General features: G+C 40.2%; 1 protein-coding gene across 1 annotated transcript in view; it reads right to left on the bottom strand.

Moving 5' to 3' along the window:
- Positions 1-622: 622 nt before the first annotated feature.
- Positions 623-17,721, bottom strand: part of LOC139008878 (cytochrome P450 3A12-like) — a 35,126-nt gene continuing 18,027 nt past the window's right edge. The window contains exons 9-13 of the mRNA XM_070412617.1: positions 16,335-16,401; positions 8,791-8,951; positions 5,581-5,807; positions 2,970-3,132; positions 623-811 (exon numbers count right to left, since the gene is read on the bottom strand). Coding sequence (XP_070268718.1) covers positions 716-811; positions 2,970-3,132; positions 5,581-5,807; positions 8,791-8,951; positions 16,335-16,401 — 714 coding nt within the window. The 3' untranslated portion in view covers positions 623-715. The remainder of the gene's footprint in view (positions 812-2,969; positions 3,133-5,580; positions 5,808-8,790; positions 8,952-16,334; positions 16,402-17,721) is intronic.

Raw genomic sequence — 17,721 nt, 5'->3', positions numbered from 1 at the left:
CGATGAGAGAGAAACATCGACCAGCTGCCTCTTGCACATCCCCCACTGGGGATGTGCCCGCAACCCAGGTACATGCCCTTGACCGGAATCGAACCCGGGACCTTTCAGTCCGCAGGCCGACGCTCTATCCACTGAGCCAAACCGGTTTTGGCTCTCATCTATCTTAATATATCAAATTGGAATTCTGAAAAGGTCCCACCCAACCAGTGATTGTGATGGTTAAAAACATTTAGTCACTGGCTGTCCATGAAAGCATTAGATAATACTATTATGAAGAGATGTTTATTGAGTTGCTCAATATAATATACAATATAGAATATTCAAAATAAAATGTGATATAAATGTCATTATTGCCATTTCCATAATGATTCTTGTTTTCATTAAAGTTTGTTGAGAAAATTATAGAGAAATTTGTATTCATGATTATTACTAAGTAAGTAGATGATACTAAGTGGGAATAGATGGAGATAGTATTATAAGAACCCAATAAACTCGGTCTACTTATTTAGTCACCTCTCTTACATTACACAATATGTAATACTCTATATAGACACTGAGAAGATAAGTGAATGTGCAGACTCTCTAGTCATCCATCAAGTGCAGTAGGGTAAGCCCATCTTCATTTCTGTTTTTTTTATTTACAAAGTACACTGAGATCTCTGGTGTCAGGGGATTCGCCTTCCTTGAAGAACGAAGTGTAAATCCTTTGGGAAAATCAGGCTCCACTTACAGTTCCATCTCTCAACTCAGCCTTTAGAACAATGGGTTTTTTTGGTTGAATAATTCCTTGAAAATCTAGTTCCACAGGAATCTGCAAAGGTTAAACAGCATATGAGAACTAGTTAACGAAGCACTGTCAACACCAAAAGCAAAGTAGATGAGATACATTGAGGACAATAATGATTTACAATATATAGAAATTACTTTTCACAAAATATATCTTTGTTTCTTTATACTTATTCAGTAAGCTGTCTCAAGACTGGTCAGTGAAAGCATTCATCAATACATTCATTCAAGAAAATATCAATTACAGCATCTATTCTGTACCAGGCCAGAGACAAAATCATATTGGTTTGTGCTTGTTTTTGGCTTGAATTTTAAGCAAATGAATGAATTTTTAAAATGTAAACCAGATTCTTAGGCATTATGGAAAACTATTTAGAAAAGCCATACAGAATTAATTTTGTACATATTGGAATTTGCAAGGTAACCTGAGTACATCTTATATATTTTAATTATTTGAATTATCCATCACTTTTAAAGAGTCCAGTCACTTCTCCCAGTGGAAGCCTTCTAGTTTCATGATGGGAAAAGGTATTTTTCAAGCATTGTGCCTATTTTCTAACATCTCCTGGTTCCCAGTGTAAATAGTGAACTTCTGAATAGCGTTTTGACCTAAATAGTGTTTTGAATAATTTTTTAGCTCTATTCCCACCAAGTCACACTCTCAGTGTTGGGGGATCCACCACCACAGTAACCTTCATATCTCAGTTGACTGAAGGGCAAGAAAATTGTCATGGAGCATGAAAAGCACAAGCCAGAGAAGATTGGGAGCTTTCAGGGAGTGTCGCTCCCCCCCGCCCCAAGGTGTGCCAGAGGCCCACTTCCTCTCAAGGCTAAGAGCCCCTTTGTATGCACTTGCAGGACTGCTGCATAGCTGCCTAAAGCCACAAATAAGATGGTAACCATCTTCATCCTCCTCCTTTTCTCTGAGAAAGCCTACTTAAGGAAAGGAGCTGCATAATAAATATACAAGTCCTAGAAATAAGCCTTATTATAGGGCCTTGCTTGCTATCACTCAATGACAACTATTGTAATGTTCTTCAGAGGAGAGATTCCAGATCTTCCTATTAATGTAAAACCTTCCTATTTTATAATTTCAAATGGCATGTATATATTTCCCCTGTACACAGACCAACACACGTAGAAAGTGTACATTGCAAATGTTATTTGTTAAATTTTTCAAATTAAATCATTTAAAATGTGGATTCATGATCTCCAGATCAACTGCAAAATACTCTTTAAGTATTTCCTGAATGACCGCAAGGCACTATTGGGAATTTATGAAAGGAATAAAATGAGGTGCTAGACTTAAGGATATTCTTAGATACAAAGAAAACACAGAGTACCAAACTGGATGGTTTAATGATAAAGTTTTCGGTTAGGAAGGATAGTGATGATACCAGCCTGCAGTAGCAATAACATGGCAGAGGAAAAATGGGCTCTGGACTAGATGAGAAGCCTCCTGGAAGGGCTTTGGGAGTGAACTAGGACTTGAAAGATGAGAACAGAATGGGGAAGAGAGTGAGAAAAATATCATAGAGTTCATATTAGGATGTAAAGAATCCAACTTGACTACAGCAGGTTTCAAGTAGCCAGGATGGCCATGGACTGTAGGAGTTCTTACTTCAGGCAGAAATGCTTTAATCAACCTTGGCTGCATATGAAAACCAAACGGGGTGCTTTTAAAGCCACACAGGATGGATTATTTTAGAATCTGAGATGACCTCAGCATAGGATTTTAAAAAGATCCCTGCTGATTTCATTGTATAACCAGTGGTTGAGAACCCTCTCACAAGAGCTTCTGTAAGTTCTGGTGGAAAAGAGCAGTGTTCAAAAGTCATGACCCAGTTATCATTGTCCTTCAGGACTATGCACAGCACTTTCCCTTCCTTCCAGTGGACTTGAAATCAAATTTAAACTTTTCTCAAATGACTCTACCTGATCATGTCACACTAACTACATTGACTCTAGATGGCCTTTACAGTTGGATATTTATAAAAACACAGGCTTAGCACTCCAGACTACCCGGATCTTAAAGGTTACATGTGACTCCAGATAGATTCTCTGTCCAACAGAACAAAGTATTAAACAAGGAATGAGCACACTCATGCATATGGACCTCAGTTTAAGAAAAACTCTCAATCAAGCATCATTCACACAGAGTGGTAACATGTTAAGTATCTGACCTGTGTTTCTTTGCAAGGTTTGAAGGAGAAGTTCTGCAGAACTCTGACGAGAGCAATTTTCATGTTCATGATAGCGAACCTCATGCCGATGCAGTTTCTGGGTCCACTTCCAAAGGGTGTGTATATGTAAGGATTTATGCTGTCCTTGTTCTCCTTGCTAAACCTGGTTATATAACAGTAGATGCAAACAATTAATGAAACATAAACACCACAAGAGCTACATGTTTGGGGTTCTCAGGCTCCTCTACAAGTCGTATACAGAATACTCCTTTGGGCCAGTCAGTGAGATCCTGCTACAGTTCTGTGGCTGTAAGAATGGTAAGCTACAGATTCTTTCCACTCCCCATACCCTATACGAGCTAACAGTATCATTGAAGAGATGACATGAATGCTGTTTAAAGGAAAATTTATCTTTGAACACTAAATTACATTCAGGGTATTGAGATGTTCACACTCTGAAAGGCAAGTAGGAAATGAGACTAATTGAAGAAAAAGTAGGTCCCTGCCTCCATCAAACTCATGTTGGTCACATGCTCATGGAGGAAGGAAGTAGGAATCATATCTCTCATTAGTTGCATTGTTATTTTTTCCTTCCCTTCCCTTTCCTTCCTCCCCTCCCCCCTTTCCTCTCCTCCCTTCCTCTCACCTCTTCTGTCCCTCTCCCACTGAATAGCTTAAATCAGATGACTCATATGGGCATTTGATGCTCCTCTGCTCTAATATCATCTGTGATTTCCTTGTCTATCTGTTCCACTAGGCTATAAATTCCTTGAAGGTTAGACTTATGTTTTATTCAAATTTGACTCCTCCATATTTGATTATATTAAGGGAAAATGTGGATTTGGGAAAGTGATCATGGCATTGCGGTTATGTATTTTTAAAAGGTTCTGGAATATTGGAATATTTAGAGATGGTATGCTTTAAAATAATATGGGAATTAGGAGGATGGTAGTAATGGTGTGTGAATGGGGCAGCAGACATAGTTTGATGTCTGTAACCATGTGATGGGCACGCATAGATGAATCAAAATTAGACTGGTATCTATAGAAAATGATTTTGTATATTTGTATAAGTGTCAACTTCTCCATAATAGGCATTTTTTAACATTTGGATTTCTCACTGCCTTACCCATTTCCTGACATGGTAAGCGGTTACTCTCTGTGGAAGACTTAATGATCAAAAGAGCAGTACAGTCAGTGGTCTCTGGTTTCATGTTCATGAAGCTACAGGGTGTGGGGGTGGGGGGAGAAAAGACGGTTGAGCTTGGAGGAAACACAGAGGCCCCTTGGTCCAGAAAACAGAGGATTTGATCATGTCTAACTTCTTCTTTCACCAAATACTATGTGTAGACAATAAGCTAGAACTAAGAGCACCATGGCAAATGAGAGAAGGTCCCTGCCATTAGGGATCTTATAGTAGGGCTAATGAAAGCCTAGATCCCAGCTAGTGCCCTCAATAGTTCCAATTTTGCTCATCAATACAATAAATGGGAAACATCAGCTCTTTCTAGAGTTCAAGCTATGCCTAAAGCTAGACCTTCGCTCTGAATTTCCAGAAGAACATGCTAGCCAAAAACCGGTTTGGCTCAGTGGATAAAGCGTCGGCCTTCGGACTGAAGGGTCCCAGGTTCGATTCCAGTCAGGGGCATGTGCCTGGGTTGCGGGCGCATCCCCAGTGGGAGATGTGCAGGAGGCAGCTGATCGATGTTTCTCTCTCATCGATGTTTCTAACTCTCTGTCTCTCTCCATTACTCTCTGTAAAAATTCAATAAAATATATTTAAAAAAAAAGAACATGCTAAAGATCATCCTAGGGGGCGTGTCTCGGGTGTCTGAAGAGCAGGTGACTTTTCTTTGGAAGTACCACTTTCTTTGAGAGTAGGAGGAAGCTGACACAGGACTGTAGCCAAAGACAGACCAGTGACTTGTGTTCTCTGTCCTCAAGGGGCTGCTTAAATCATCAGGGATGAGGACCTCTCAGCTTCTCATAATGCACTCTCCCAATAATGATAAAGATGTGGCCACCAATGTGAAAAAAAAAACAACCCAAACAGAATGTGGGAACATTGGTGGTAAATTCAGAGAGCTAATGAGAACAACAGAAAAATTTAAAGAAGTAAAAAAGCCTACATTCCTAAAATTAGATAATGATTAAGTAATTTATGGCATAAGCATATAGTCACATCTGCATAAATATTTATATGTGTGCATCCCTATATATGATGGTTATATATAAAGAGGACACTGTTTATAGTTTACTGGTAAATAAAGTAAGCAGTTCAAAATAAAAAATATATTACTATTTTAAGTTTAAATATCTATATATGCTTAGAAAAAAGTCAATAATGACATACATTGCATTACTAATGAGGCCTATCTTAAGATATTAGTATTATGGACAGATACAATTTTCTTTTAGCTAATCTAGAGTTTGTAAAATTTTGTCAACAAACAATGATTACTCTTGTAATAAGAAAAAACAAACTTGTAAAAACAGAAAAATGTACAATAAATGATTGTACAACCACACGTACATCATCTATACTAAAAGACATCAGAACATGTCCAACCAGCCTGGATGAGGGTGGGTTCCCTTTCCCAGGGCTCCAGTACCTTTCAGGACGGAACTCCTCAGGCTCTGGCCAGTACTTCGGGTCTAGGTGAAGAACAAAGTTTGGCACCATCACGACTGTTCCTTTGGGAATGAACACCCCATTGATTTCCACATCCTTCTTACAGAACCTCTCAAGTCTACCAGCAATTGGGAATAATCTGAGGGATTCATTCATCACCATGTCAAGATACTCCATCTGTGCCAGGGCATCATAAGTGGGAGTTGCCTGGGAAGATAGAAACAGATTTTGATAAACTGAGATTTGAGATCAACTTTCAATTCAGTCTATGTAGTTCTATAGCAATGTTAGGCGCTCCAAAGAATAACTTATTTGGGTAAAGGACCTTAGGATTTATAGACATTTTAATATCTGTCATGCCCTTTGGCCTGCTTAATGGACCATTGAGATGTGTGGAGTAGTTATGACTATGGGGGGACATTGGGGACAACTCCTTAAACAGGACCCCAAATCCCCCACATTACCACGTAGTGATTATTTTTTTATCTCATGTGAGTAATAGACTATGACCCATATTCTTAACTGAAATACGCTAAGGTCACTGTTTTCAAAAGAGAGGCCACACTTCTGTGCCAAGGAAAGAGAATGTGTAAAAGAGCAAAATTCCAACTTGACAGTGTTTAGATGAAAAATCCTGCTTACTAAGCCTTTAGATTATATATATAATTTGGAGAGAAACACCACATAAATAGAAACTCTACAAATAACAAAACTCTGTACGTATAGCAAAAGAAAGGTGTGACTGAAAAGAATGAAAGGAGGGCACACAATTTCATTCTAGCAGAAGTTATAAAGAGGTGGAACCCCACTCAGCCTCATGCTGCCTTGCTGGAACAGTCTCCTAGTTGTTGTTCAGGGTTTGACTGTAAGCTGTGAAGATCTCATACAAGCTTCTCCAGCCCCAGAAGCCAGTCTCTTCCTACCACAAAGAGTTCCAGTTTTGTCAGATATCTGCAAACAGTGTGGGCAATATGTGGGCATCACTTGGTGTTATATTGAAGAGGCAATACTGTAGAGGTTAAGGCTTCTTCACCACTAGCTATATGACTAGTGTTTGAAAATTATTTCACCTCTCAGTTTTCTGATATGTTGCATGGAGATCTTTAGAGTTGACACTTGCTAGGGTTGTTTGGTAGAGACATCACTGCTCACCCAATATCCATGTGGTCTCCACATCTCCCAGCCCACTTAAAGCTAGGGGGATCCAGCTTTGAGAATGGGCTCTGAGCTGAGGTAACATATGTCAGTTCAGAGTCAAAACACTTGAAAATCCAGTGAGCAACACTCTACTTCTTCATTCCCCAACCAAGATGAAGGCCTTGTGCTCCAGAAAGTGCAGCTACAAGAAAATGGGTCCTTTTTAGCTTATATTTCCAAGTAACTATGGAACACAAAGTCCCACTCCCATCCTTCATTAACAATCCATGTTGGACATGTTAATGTGAGTTGGAAATAATCCTTTGCAATGTAAATACACTGAGAATAGAGGGCTAATCTGTAGTTGTGGCAAATTTAGCCTATTCTGACTAATGTATCACTTTTTAAAATTGAATTTATCGTGGTGACATTGGTTAATAAAATTATATAGGTTCAGTTACAATATAATAATACTCGATGTGTGTATTGTATTGTATGATCACCACCCCAAGTCATGTCTCCTTTCATCACCATTTATCCCCCTTGCCCCCCCCCCCCCCGCCCCATACTCTCTTCTACTTCTGCCAATGCCTACTCTCCTCTAGTAATCATCATGCTGTTGTCTGTGTCTATGAGTTTCTTGTTAATCCTCACCCGAGGATATTTTTCCATTGATTTTTAGAGAGAGTGGAAGGGAGGGGGAAAGACACACACGGAGAAACATTAATGTGAGAGACACACATGGATTGGTTGCTTCCACATCATGGCCATGGTTCAGCCTGCAACCAAGGTATGTGCCCTTGACAGCAATCAAACCCAGAACCCTTTAGTCTGAGGGCCGAAGCTCTATCCACTGAGCCAAAGTGACTAGAGCTGTGTGAATTAGGGTTTTTTGCTTAACCTCTTCACCTTTTTCACCCAGCCTCCCAAAGCCCCCTTCCCCTCTGATAGTCTGTTCTCTATCTATGAGTCTGTTTCTATTTTTAATACATAATTTTTAAAAAATTCATTTATGAATATAAGGCATTTAGAACAGACAAATATAGTGAGAAGTATATGTTAGCTATTAGTGTTGTTGTTGTCATTGTTACTCTTATTAAGAGGGGAGGACATAATGCTTTAGCTAGTCTGTTTCTTAGTGACCTTTCCATCTTATTGCAATAAAATGATCTCCAATAGAGGCTTACCCAGAAAAGAAAAATAATCTTTAATTTAGTTGGACCCTAAAATGTATCTTTATTTTATATTTGAAGGACCTATGACACAGAGAGTTCTTAAGACCTATCCAAAACCACAGTCTGGACTCATGTTTTCTATTTCCTACACTATGTTCTTTTCTGTATACCAGGCTTCACCTAGATTGCAAAGTTTACCCAAGGTGGTAGATTCCAGTAATAGTACCAGTTTTCCACACCTTCCTGTGTCCATGCCCTTAGTCGTCTAACTTTGTGCCCTCCTATTATGATCCTAGGGTTGGCCATGGTGCATGCTTTAAATCAATGGAATGTTGGCTAAGTGTGATGCAAGCAGAGTTCTGAAAGGCACCCATATGTTTGGGCTTATTGGTCGTTCCTTCTGTCATTGCCTGAGAAGAACATACCCAGGCTAGTTGTCTGGAGTATGGGAGATATGTGGATCCTGTGTGGAGCTGATTCACCCAGCCACTTAGCCAAGGCCAGCCTAGATCAGCCAAGAGCCAGACTAAAGCAAGTCTAGTCAACAGCAACACAGGTAATTATCTAGACACTTGAGCAATAAATTCCTATTGTTAATTGCCGCTGAGGTTTTAAAATTTTTTTTCATTTGACATTATTGTGATAACAGATAACTGACACAACAGGACCAACACTTTTTTCAAAGATCTTATATATCTCTAATAACAAAAATTACCTATATTCTTTGATTGTTTTTGTCTTTTTACATCCTTCCTAAATAGCCCAAGTAAAATAACTGATGCTTACATTCTTTGTAAAAATTCTCCTAGGAAGTGGTGAGGAGGCATTCTTGATAAGGCTTTACTTTCTCCCTCGCTCTCCAAGTGTCACCCACTCACCTTATTGGGAAACGTTGCATCAATCTCCTTGTGCAATTTCTGCTGCACATCGGGGTGAGTGGCCAGCAAATACGTAAGGAAAGAGAGAGAACTGCTAGTGGTCTCATAGCCGGCAAACAGAAAGATAATAGATTGGGCAACAAGCTCCAGATCGGTCAGAGCTAAAAGGAGAAGAAAGGTATTTTATAAAGCAGGTCAATGAACAACATCACAATTTAGGTTATGAGGAATCCAAATGAAACTCCCAAACCCTTATAGGAAAAATTGAAAAAACAATTCAGCTTAAATTGGGAGTGTTTTGCACTCTGATGTGTATGTTACAGAGCCAGAAACAGGCAAAAATGTCTTCATCTGCACCCCCTGCCCCCCCCCCCCCCCCCCCGCCAGCTCTATTCTATTCTTCACCATCTGCTTCTGGTTGTGCCACTCTCTCCACAACATAGCTGTGCAATTTTAAGACATAGCGTTTTGTGTTACATACACAGTGTTATCAGTCTGTCCCTTGGAGAATCCTGAAAGTACTTTAGCTACAAGTAATATGGGATAGATGTCTCCCCCAGGAAAATTTAAATTATTCTAGATAAAATATACCTGAATAATTTTTAATATATATATATATAAAAATATATCTTTTTATTGATTTCAGAGAGGGAGAGATAGAAACATTAATGATGAGAGAATCACCAATCCACTGCCTCCTGCATGCCCCCCACTGGGGATCAAGCCTGCAACCCAGGCATGCACCCTTGACCAGAATCAAACCTGGGACTCTCCCAGTCTACAAGCTGACACTCTATCCACTGAGCCAAACTGGCCAGGGCCCTGGATAATTTTTAAGAGACTTTGCACTAAGGCTTATGCAGGGGAGAATTAAAGGATCTTTCATTCAAAAATGTTTGCAGAAATTTTAGAGAATGTTACTGGGCTACACATAAAATATGGTTACTCTAAATATTGTCCATAGACCAGCATCATCAGCAGTATCTGGAAGGTTATTAGAAATGCAGAATCTTAAATCCCATACAAAACTACCGAATCACAGTATGAACTGTCAAGAAATGAGATGATTTTCAGAACTAGAACAAAAAAAACCCAAAATTTATATGAAACCACAAAAGATAGCAATCTTGGGAAAGAACAAAGTTGGAGGTATCACACTACCTAATATCAAACTATACTACAGGACTATAGTGATCAAAACAGCATAGTATTGGCATAAAAACAGATACAGATCAATGGAACAGAATAGGGAACCCAGACCGATATGGTCAATTAATATATGACAAAGGAGACAAGAACCTACAAGGAAGTAAAAATAGTCTATTCAATAAATGTCTGGAAAATTGGGCAGATATGAGCCAAAAAATGAAAGTAGACCATCTTTTAAAAAAAATATATTTTATTGATTTTTTTACAGAGAGGAAGGGAGAGAGATAGAGAGTTAGAAACATCGATGAGAGAGAAACATTGATCAGCTGCTTCCTGCACACTCCCTACTAGGTATGTGCCCGCAACCAAGGCACAGGCCCTTGACCGGAATCGAACCTGGGACCATTGAGTCCGCAGGCAGACACTCTATCCCCTGAGCCAAACCGGTTAGGGCGAGACCATCTTTTTTTAAATCCTCATCCAAGGACATGCTTAGAGAGAGAGAGAGAGATGAAAAACATTGATCAATTCCCCACCCCCTCTGTATGTGCCCTGAGAAGGGCCTGTGACTGGGGATCAAATTCGCTGCCCAGACATGTGCCCTACTTGGGGATTGAACCCACAACCTTTCATTGTACGGATGATGCTCCAACCAACTGAGCCATACTGAACAGGGCCTAGACTATCTTTTTACACCGCATATAAGAATAAACTCAAAATGAATGAAAGACTTAAATGTAAGACTTGAACCATAAGAACCCTAGAAGAAAACAGAGGCAGTAAAATCTCTGACATTTTTCTTGGCAATATTTTTTCCTTACATTACTACTTGGGCAAGGGAAACTATAAATAAATGGGACTACATCAAACTAAAAAGTTTACACAGCAAAGGAAACCATCAACAAAATAAAAAGACAACCTATGAATGGGAGACAATATTCACCAATGATACATTCCATGAGGTGTTAATACTCCAAATTTATAAAGAACTTATACAACTCAAACCAACCCCATCCCCCCAATAATCCAATTAAAAAGTGGGCAGAGGTTCTGCATAGACACTTCTCCAAAGAGGACATACAGATGGCCAATAGACATATGAAAAGATGCTCAACATCACTAATTGTCAGAGAAATGTAAATGAAAATCATAATGAGCTATCAGCTCACACCTGTCAGAATGGCTAACATCAATAAATCAACAAAAAACAAGTGGTGGCAAGGATGGGGAGAAAAGGAAACCCTCTTGCACTGTTGGTGGGAATGCAGATTCGTGCAACCACTGTGGAAAGCAGTATGGAGGGTCCTCAAAAAATTAAAAATGGAACTGCCTTATGACCCCATGTTCCACTTCTGGTGTATATCCAGAGAATCCCAAAACACTAATTTGAAAGACTATATGCACCCCTATGTTCATTGTAATGTCATTTACGATAGCCGAGATTTGGAAGCAACCCAAGTACCTGTCAAATGGATTATTACTTAGCCACTAAAAAAGAATAAAATATTATAATTTGCAACAGTATGAATGGATAGAGGGTATTATGCTAAGTGAAATAAGTCAGACAGAGAAAGACAATTACTGTATGATTTTACTTATAGGTGGAATCTAAACACCAAAATAAATGAACAAACAAAATAGAAACAGACTCATAGATACAAATAAAATATTGATGGTTGCCAGAGGGAGTGGGATAGGGGGACTAGATGAAAAAGGTAAAGGGATTAAGAGGTACAAATTGGTAGTTACAAAATCATGTGGATGTAAAGGCAACATAAGAAATACAGACAAGCTCCAGCTGGTTTGGCTCAGTGGAAAGTGTTGGCCTGAGGACTAAAGGGTCCCAGGTTTGATTCCAGTCAAGGGTACATGCCCGAGTTGCGGGCTCGATCCCCAGTGCGGGGTGTGCAGGAGGCAGCCGCTCTATGATTCTCTCTCATCATTGATGTTTCTATCTCTTTCTCCCTCTCCCTTCCTCTCTGAAATCAATAAAATAATCCTATATAATAAAGAGGTAAGATGCCAATTGACCATCACTCCAACACACAAAATGGCCGCCCCCATGTGGTCAAAGATGGCCACCACAAGATGGCTGGCAGGGGAGGGCAGTTGTGGGGGACCAGGCCTGCCGGGGAGGGCAGTTGGGGGTGACCAGGCTGGCAGGGGAGGGCAGTTAGGGGCAATCGGGCCGGCAGGGGAGGGCAGTTAGGGGTGACTGGGCCAGCAGTGGAGGGCAGTTGGGGGCAACCAGGTTGGCAAGGGAGGGAAGCTAGGGGTGACCAGGCTGGCAGGGGAGGGCAGTTAGGGGCAATCAGTCTGGCAGGGGAGTGGTTAGAGCAGGGGTGGGCAAACTTTTTGACTCGAGGGCCACAATGGGTTCTTAAACTGGACCGGAGGGCCGGAACAAAAGCATGGATGGAGTGTTTGTGTGAACTAATATAAATTCAAAGTAAACATCATTACATAAAAGGGTACGGTCTTTTTTTTTTTAGTTTTATTCATTTCAAACGGGCCGGATCCGGCCCACGGGCCGTAGTTTGCCCACGGTTGGGTTAGAGGGTGATCAGGCTGGCAGGCAGATGTGGTTAGGGGCAATCAGGCAGGCAGGCAGGCAAGTGGTTGGGAGCCAGCAGTCCCTGATTGTGAGAGGGACGTCCGACTGCCCATTTAGGCCCGATCCCAGTGGGCCTAAACTGCGATTGGGTGGGGATCCAGTGGGATTGGGCCTAAAAGGGCAGTTGGATATCCCTCGAGGGATCCCAGATTGGAGAGGGTGCAGGCTGGACTGAGGGATACACACCCCGGCCCCCGTGCATGAATTTTGTGCACCAGGCCTCTAGTACATATATAAAAGAAATACAGTCAATAATGTAATAACTCTGTATGGTATCAGATGGGTGCTTGAAATATTAGGAGGACCACTTTGTAAAATATGTGATTGTCTAACCACTATAATGTACATCTGAAACTAATACAAAATAATATTGAATGCAAACTCTAATTTAAAAATAGTATTTATTTATTTTTATTATTATTTTGGGGGGTTTACATAGTCATTGATGAACTTTATTTCAACCCAATGCCTGAATACCCTTTCCAGGATTATCCATTTTATCTAGTGTTTTGATTTTTTTTTTTTTAAATAACACCAATGATGGAAAGCTCACTACCTCTTCAGGGAAATCATTCCACTTTTATACAATGTTAATAGTTGTAAATATCTTCCTTATATTGGGCCCAAATAGGCCTTCCTGACAATTATTGCTGCATTAGTTCTGCCCTTGGAAGTCACCTAATATGAAGAAAGCACTCTTTTGTAAGATGGCCCTTGAAAAATGAAAAGACTGCATCATATTATTGCAAAAGAGAGATGTAATTTGTGTGCCCGACCTAGCTTGGGAAGCACGGATTATACCTTTAAGAGATATTAGGTAATAAAAGACTTGGGGCACATGTCTTCAAAATTAATGATCTGAGATATGGGCAAAAACTGCAGAGATTTAAAAAAAAAGATGGAAGGTTGGTGATTGATCTTAGTCTAATCAATGGCATTAAAATAACAGAAAAAAGAATGTGCCAATAGAAGGGCATTGGACAGCATGAAATACAGAAATGTAGGGTCCAGTAAGTGGAATTAACAATGTTCATTCAATCATGACCTAAATGTCATCTTTCTCAGCACTTGCCTCCTCTCATTGCTCTATTTTATGCTCAGCAAATAGCCCTTGTGATCAAATTGGTCTCTTTTATATTTTCTCCTGAGAGAAACTAAGCATGGTCAGGCTCTAATCTATTTGTTTGAAGTACACTATAACTTTTAGATACTTAGAGCATGAAATAAACATGTGCTTACCCCAACCATGTAATTGACAACTAAAACCAATACAAAAAAGTGTACAAAAACTCTACAGAGTTCTGACTTTTCAATGAGGATTTGAAAATGACTTTTCAATGAGGATTTTTGTGATGCTTTTGGAGGATAAATTCAGCTATCAAATTCTTTCCCCCAGTTAGCATATACCACATAATATTCAAAGTTTAGAGTTATGCTGTCCAATATGGTAATCACAAGCCACAAGTGATAATTTAACTTTAGATCTTAATTAATTAAAATTAAATACAATTTAAGATTGTTTTCAGTTGCACTGGCCACAACACAAATGTTCAATAGTCACATGTGTCTAGTAATTATTGTATTGAGTAATGAATATCTATACTAATAAAAGGGTAATATGCTAATTAGACCAAGTGGACCGGACATCTTCCAGATGTCCGACTTCCTTCTGGACAAAGCTCCGGTGGCGGGGGCTGAGGCAGAGGCGATTAGGGGCGATCAGGCCAGCAGGGGAGCAAGCAGTTTAGGGGCTATCAGGCTGGCAGGGGAGGGCAGTTGGGGGCAATCAGGTGAGAGGGGAGGGCAGTTAGGGTGATCAGGCCAGCAGGGGAGGGCAGTTGGGGGTGATCAGGCCAGCAGGGGAGTGGTTAGGCAGCGATCAGGCCAGCAGGCGAGGGAGCAGTTAGGGGCTATCAGGCTGGCAGGCAGAGGTCTTTAGGGGTGATAAGGCAGGCAGGCAGAGGCGGTTAGGGGCAATCAAGCAGGCGAGCGGTTAGGAGCCAGCAGTTCCAGATTGCCAGAGGGATGTCTGACTGCCAGCTTAGGGGTCCTGGATTGGAAAGGGTGCAGGCTGGGCTGAGGGACCCCCTGCCCCTGTGCAAGTATTTCATGCACCAGACCTCTAGTGTATTTATAATGGTGTATTAGAGTCATCTCATCCCTGCTCTCTAGAACCAAACGTTAAATATTCAAACATTTTGTGAGATGGTTGTCAAACTATTGGTAGTTTAAAATTAACCATAATGGGATTATTTATATTATGGAAATAAGTTATTAATCAGATTTTTGAGAGGGGAGGGAATCCTTGGTCTAGTTATGAGTATATAGAGAAATATTTATATTTATCAGACCTGTGTAAATATAGTTCATATTATTAGGTTTGTCCACTAAGGAGATCTAGAAGAAAAAAAGCCCTAGTAGGAATGAGCATTCCCAGATCATAGATATTGGTTTCTAAATATCACTTCTTACTAAAGTGACCAAAGCTCCTTGAGAAATGACTGATTCAAGGCTTGATCAGGGGAAATAAAGAGAAACCTAAAATTTTCTCACGCCAGAAAGCAAGAAAGAGCACACAAAAACCATGAGAGGTAAAGCCCAGCTGGTGTGGCTTAGTGGTTGAGCATTGACCTATGAACCAGGAGATCATGGTTCAATTTTTGGTCAGGGAACATGCCTGGGTTGTGACCTTGATCCCCAGTAGGGGGTGTGTCAGAAGCAGCCAATAGATTAAACTCATCATTGATGTTTCCATTTCTTCCTCTCCCTTCTCTCTGAAATCTATTCAATAAGAACATATTTTTAAAAAATGATAGGTAAAAATGATCCTGGACACTCTGTATACTAGCATATGCCATTATACATTTGTCAAAACCCTAGAATGTATAACACCAAGAGTGAACCCTTATGTAAACTATGAACTTTGTGTGGTAATCATGTGTTATTATACGTTCACTAATTATAACAAATGATCCACACCTATGAGGGATTTTGATAGTCGAGGAATCTGTGTATAGGTAGAGGGAGGTGGCATAATTCTTCTATATAATTTTGATGTGAACCTAAAACTACCCTAAAAAAATATATTGGAAAAATAAAATATTAAAATGAAAGAAGGAAGAAACCCAGAGCCCACTTAAAGGAACTCCAGTGAACAAACCTAAAAGAATTTGATCACACACACAAAAAAATGTAAGAGAGTAAATTTATAATATATAAGATCGAATTGACATAAATAAATAAATAATAAATGAGAGAGAACAGAAAACTTTACAATGAAACATCCTATATAATAGAAGGCTAAAATGCAAATTGTCCCTTCAGGAATTTGACCGACCATGAGTTCGCTTGCTTGCTATGACGTGTGCTGGCCACCAGGGGGCAGCGTGAAAAGAAGGAAGGCCCCAATCAGCCATGATTGCCAGCCAGGCCTAGAGACCCTACCCATGCAGAATTTTGTGCACCGGGCCTCTAGTCAATTTATAAATGTAGAAGAAATGATGGAATTAGAATGTCATAATTTTGCAACCATCATAGTAATAATGACTAGTCAAAAACCATTCATGATGATAAAACTAGTAGGTGAAAGTTTCAAGAGGAACAGAATATTTACTTAGTCTGAAAGGCTTCCCCGCAAGTTACTTATTAATTACAAATGAAAAATAAAACTTTATAGTAGACTAAGCTAGTGAACATAATTTTAACCAAGTGTTCCAAGTTAAGGTTGTCAACTACCTCTGAGCCTCCCCATCACTGGCCCTCTGAAGCATGCCTTGTTTACCTTTATGGGAGTCTGTTTCTTTGGAATTCTGAGAGTTAATCATCAGCTGAAGTAAATCCACTCGGTGCTGGAAGCAGAAGGAAAACTTTCAATGTTAGAAATAAATCAAGGGTGCAATACTAGCCCTAGCCGGTTTGGCTCAGTACATAGAGTGTCGGCCTGCAGATCAAAGAGTCCCGAGTTTCATTTTGGCCAAGAGCACATAACTTGGTTGCAGGATCCTCCCCGGCCCAGGCCCTGGTCCGGGCTTGTGTAAGAGGCAACCAATCGATGTGTTTTTCTCACATCGATGTTTCTCTGTCTTTCCCTCCCCTTTCCTCACTCCCTAAAAATCAATGGAAAAATATCCTCAGGTGAGGATTAACAACAACAAAAAAGTGCAATACTAAATTTCTTTCCTGATAAGATGGCCCCTTTAAATCCAGAAGGGGGCCTAGTGTTGCTTGAGTTATCAGTGAATAAAAACATCCAGCTATAAATCTTGGAGAGCAGGGTGTTTACCTGAGAAAGATCCAGCCATCATGCCCAGCTGCCTTTTGGTCCTCACTCTCTCTGATCTTCAGCTTCTCTTACTTTTGAACATAGCCAAAGAATTGCCTGCTCCCTCTCCTGTCATGCCTACATGCTCACAAAAATGTCCCTGACCTCAAACCTTTCTTTCTCTCTAGGCTTAATTCTTAATGAATGGCCGCATAGATGAATCTCCTGATATTTGAAGAGTTCATTGGCAGTCTTTCTGTGAGCAGCTTCAAGTGCCACCATCCCAGATCTCTCCACAACGTTCAGTGCAATTCTGGGGTGCCCAGCCCTATCCCCGTGGCCTGCAGACATTCTTGTGCTGGCCTCCAGGCCCATGAAGGCAAAGCTGGGTTAGCCAGCTTGCAACCTCAATGCCCAGAGAAGACTACTGCCCTCTCCAGTCTCTGAGCAGGCTTCAGATTAACATAGAGCACTCCCCCAGGGGCATGATGGGAACTTCCACTGCAGAATGTGTAAAATAAGAGGCTTGGAATTGATGTGATTCTTTGCCAATTTTAACTCTGGGGAATTATACCAGGAAAACAAATTTTAAACAGCAACTTTTATACTGTACTTTGATAATTTATTGAAGGGAAGTGGAAAACTTTTCATCTCAATAATATTCATGCAGTGATATACTGACCTTTGTGCCTATTATTATATTACATTTTAGACAATGTCTCTCTGACTCATCTTTTATTTCCTTTCCTAACCTCCACCTTCTTCATTCCCCACAAAATGTTAGAACATTTCCTCCTATAAACCTACAGTCCTTTATCTATAAAAAAAAAAAGTACACAAATCCTAAGTATCCAGATCAATAAATTATCAAAGGGTGAACACACTCATGTAACCACCACCAGATTTT

Source organism: Myotis yumanensis, unplaced genomic scaffold, assembly GCF_028538775.1.
Source record: "Myotis yumanensis isolate MYYU_CA2020_CCGP unplaced genomic scaffold, mMyoYum1.0.hap1 SCAF_4, whole genome shotgun sequence".
NCBI lineage: Eukaryota > Metazoa > Chordata > Mammalia > Chiroptera > Vespertilionidae > Myotis > Myotis yumanensis.
The sequence above is the reverse complement of the archived record's forward strand: the minus strand, read 5'-3'. Positions and strand labels throughout refer to the sequence as shown.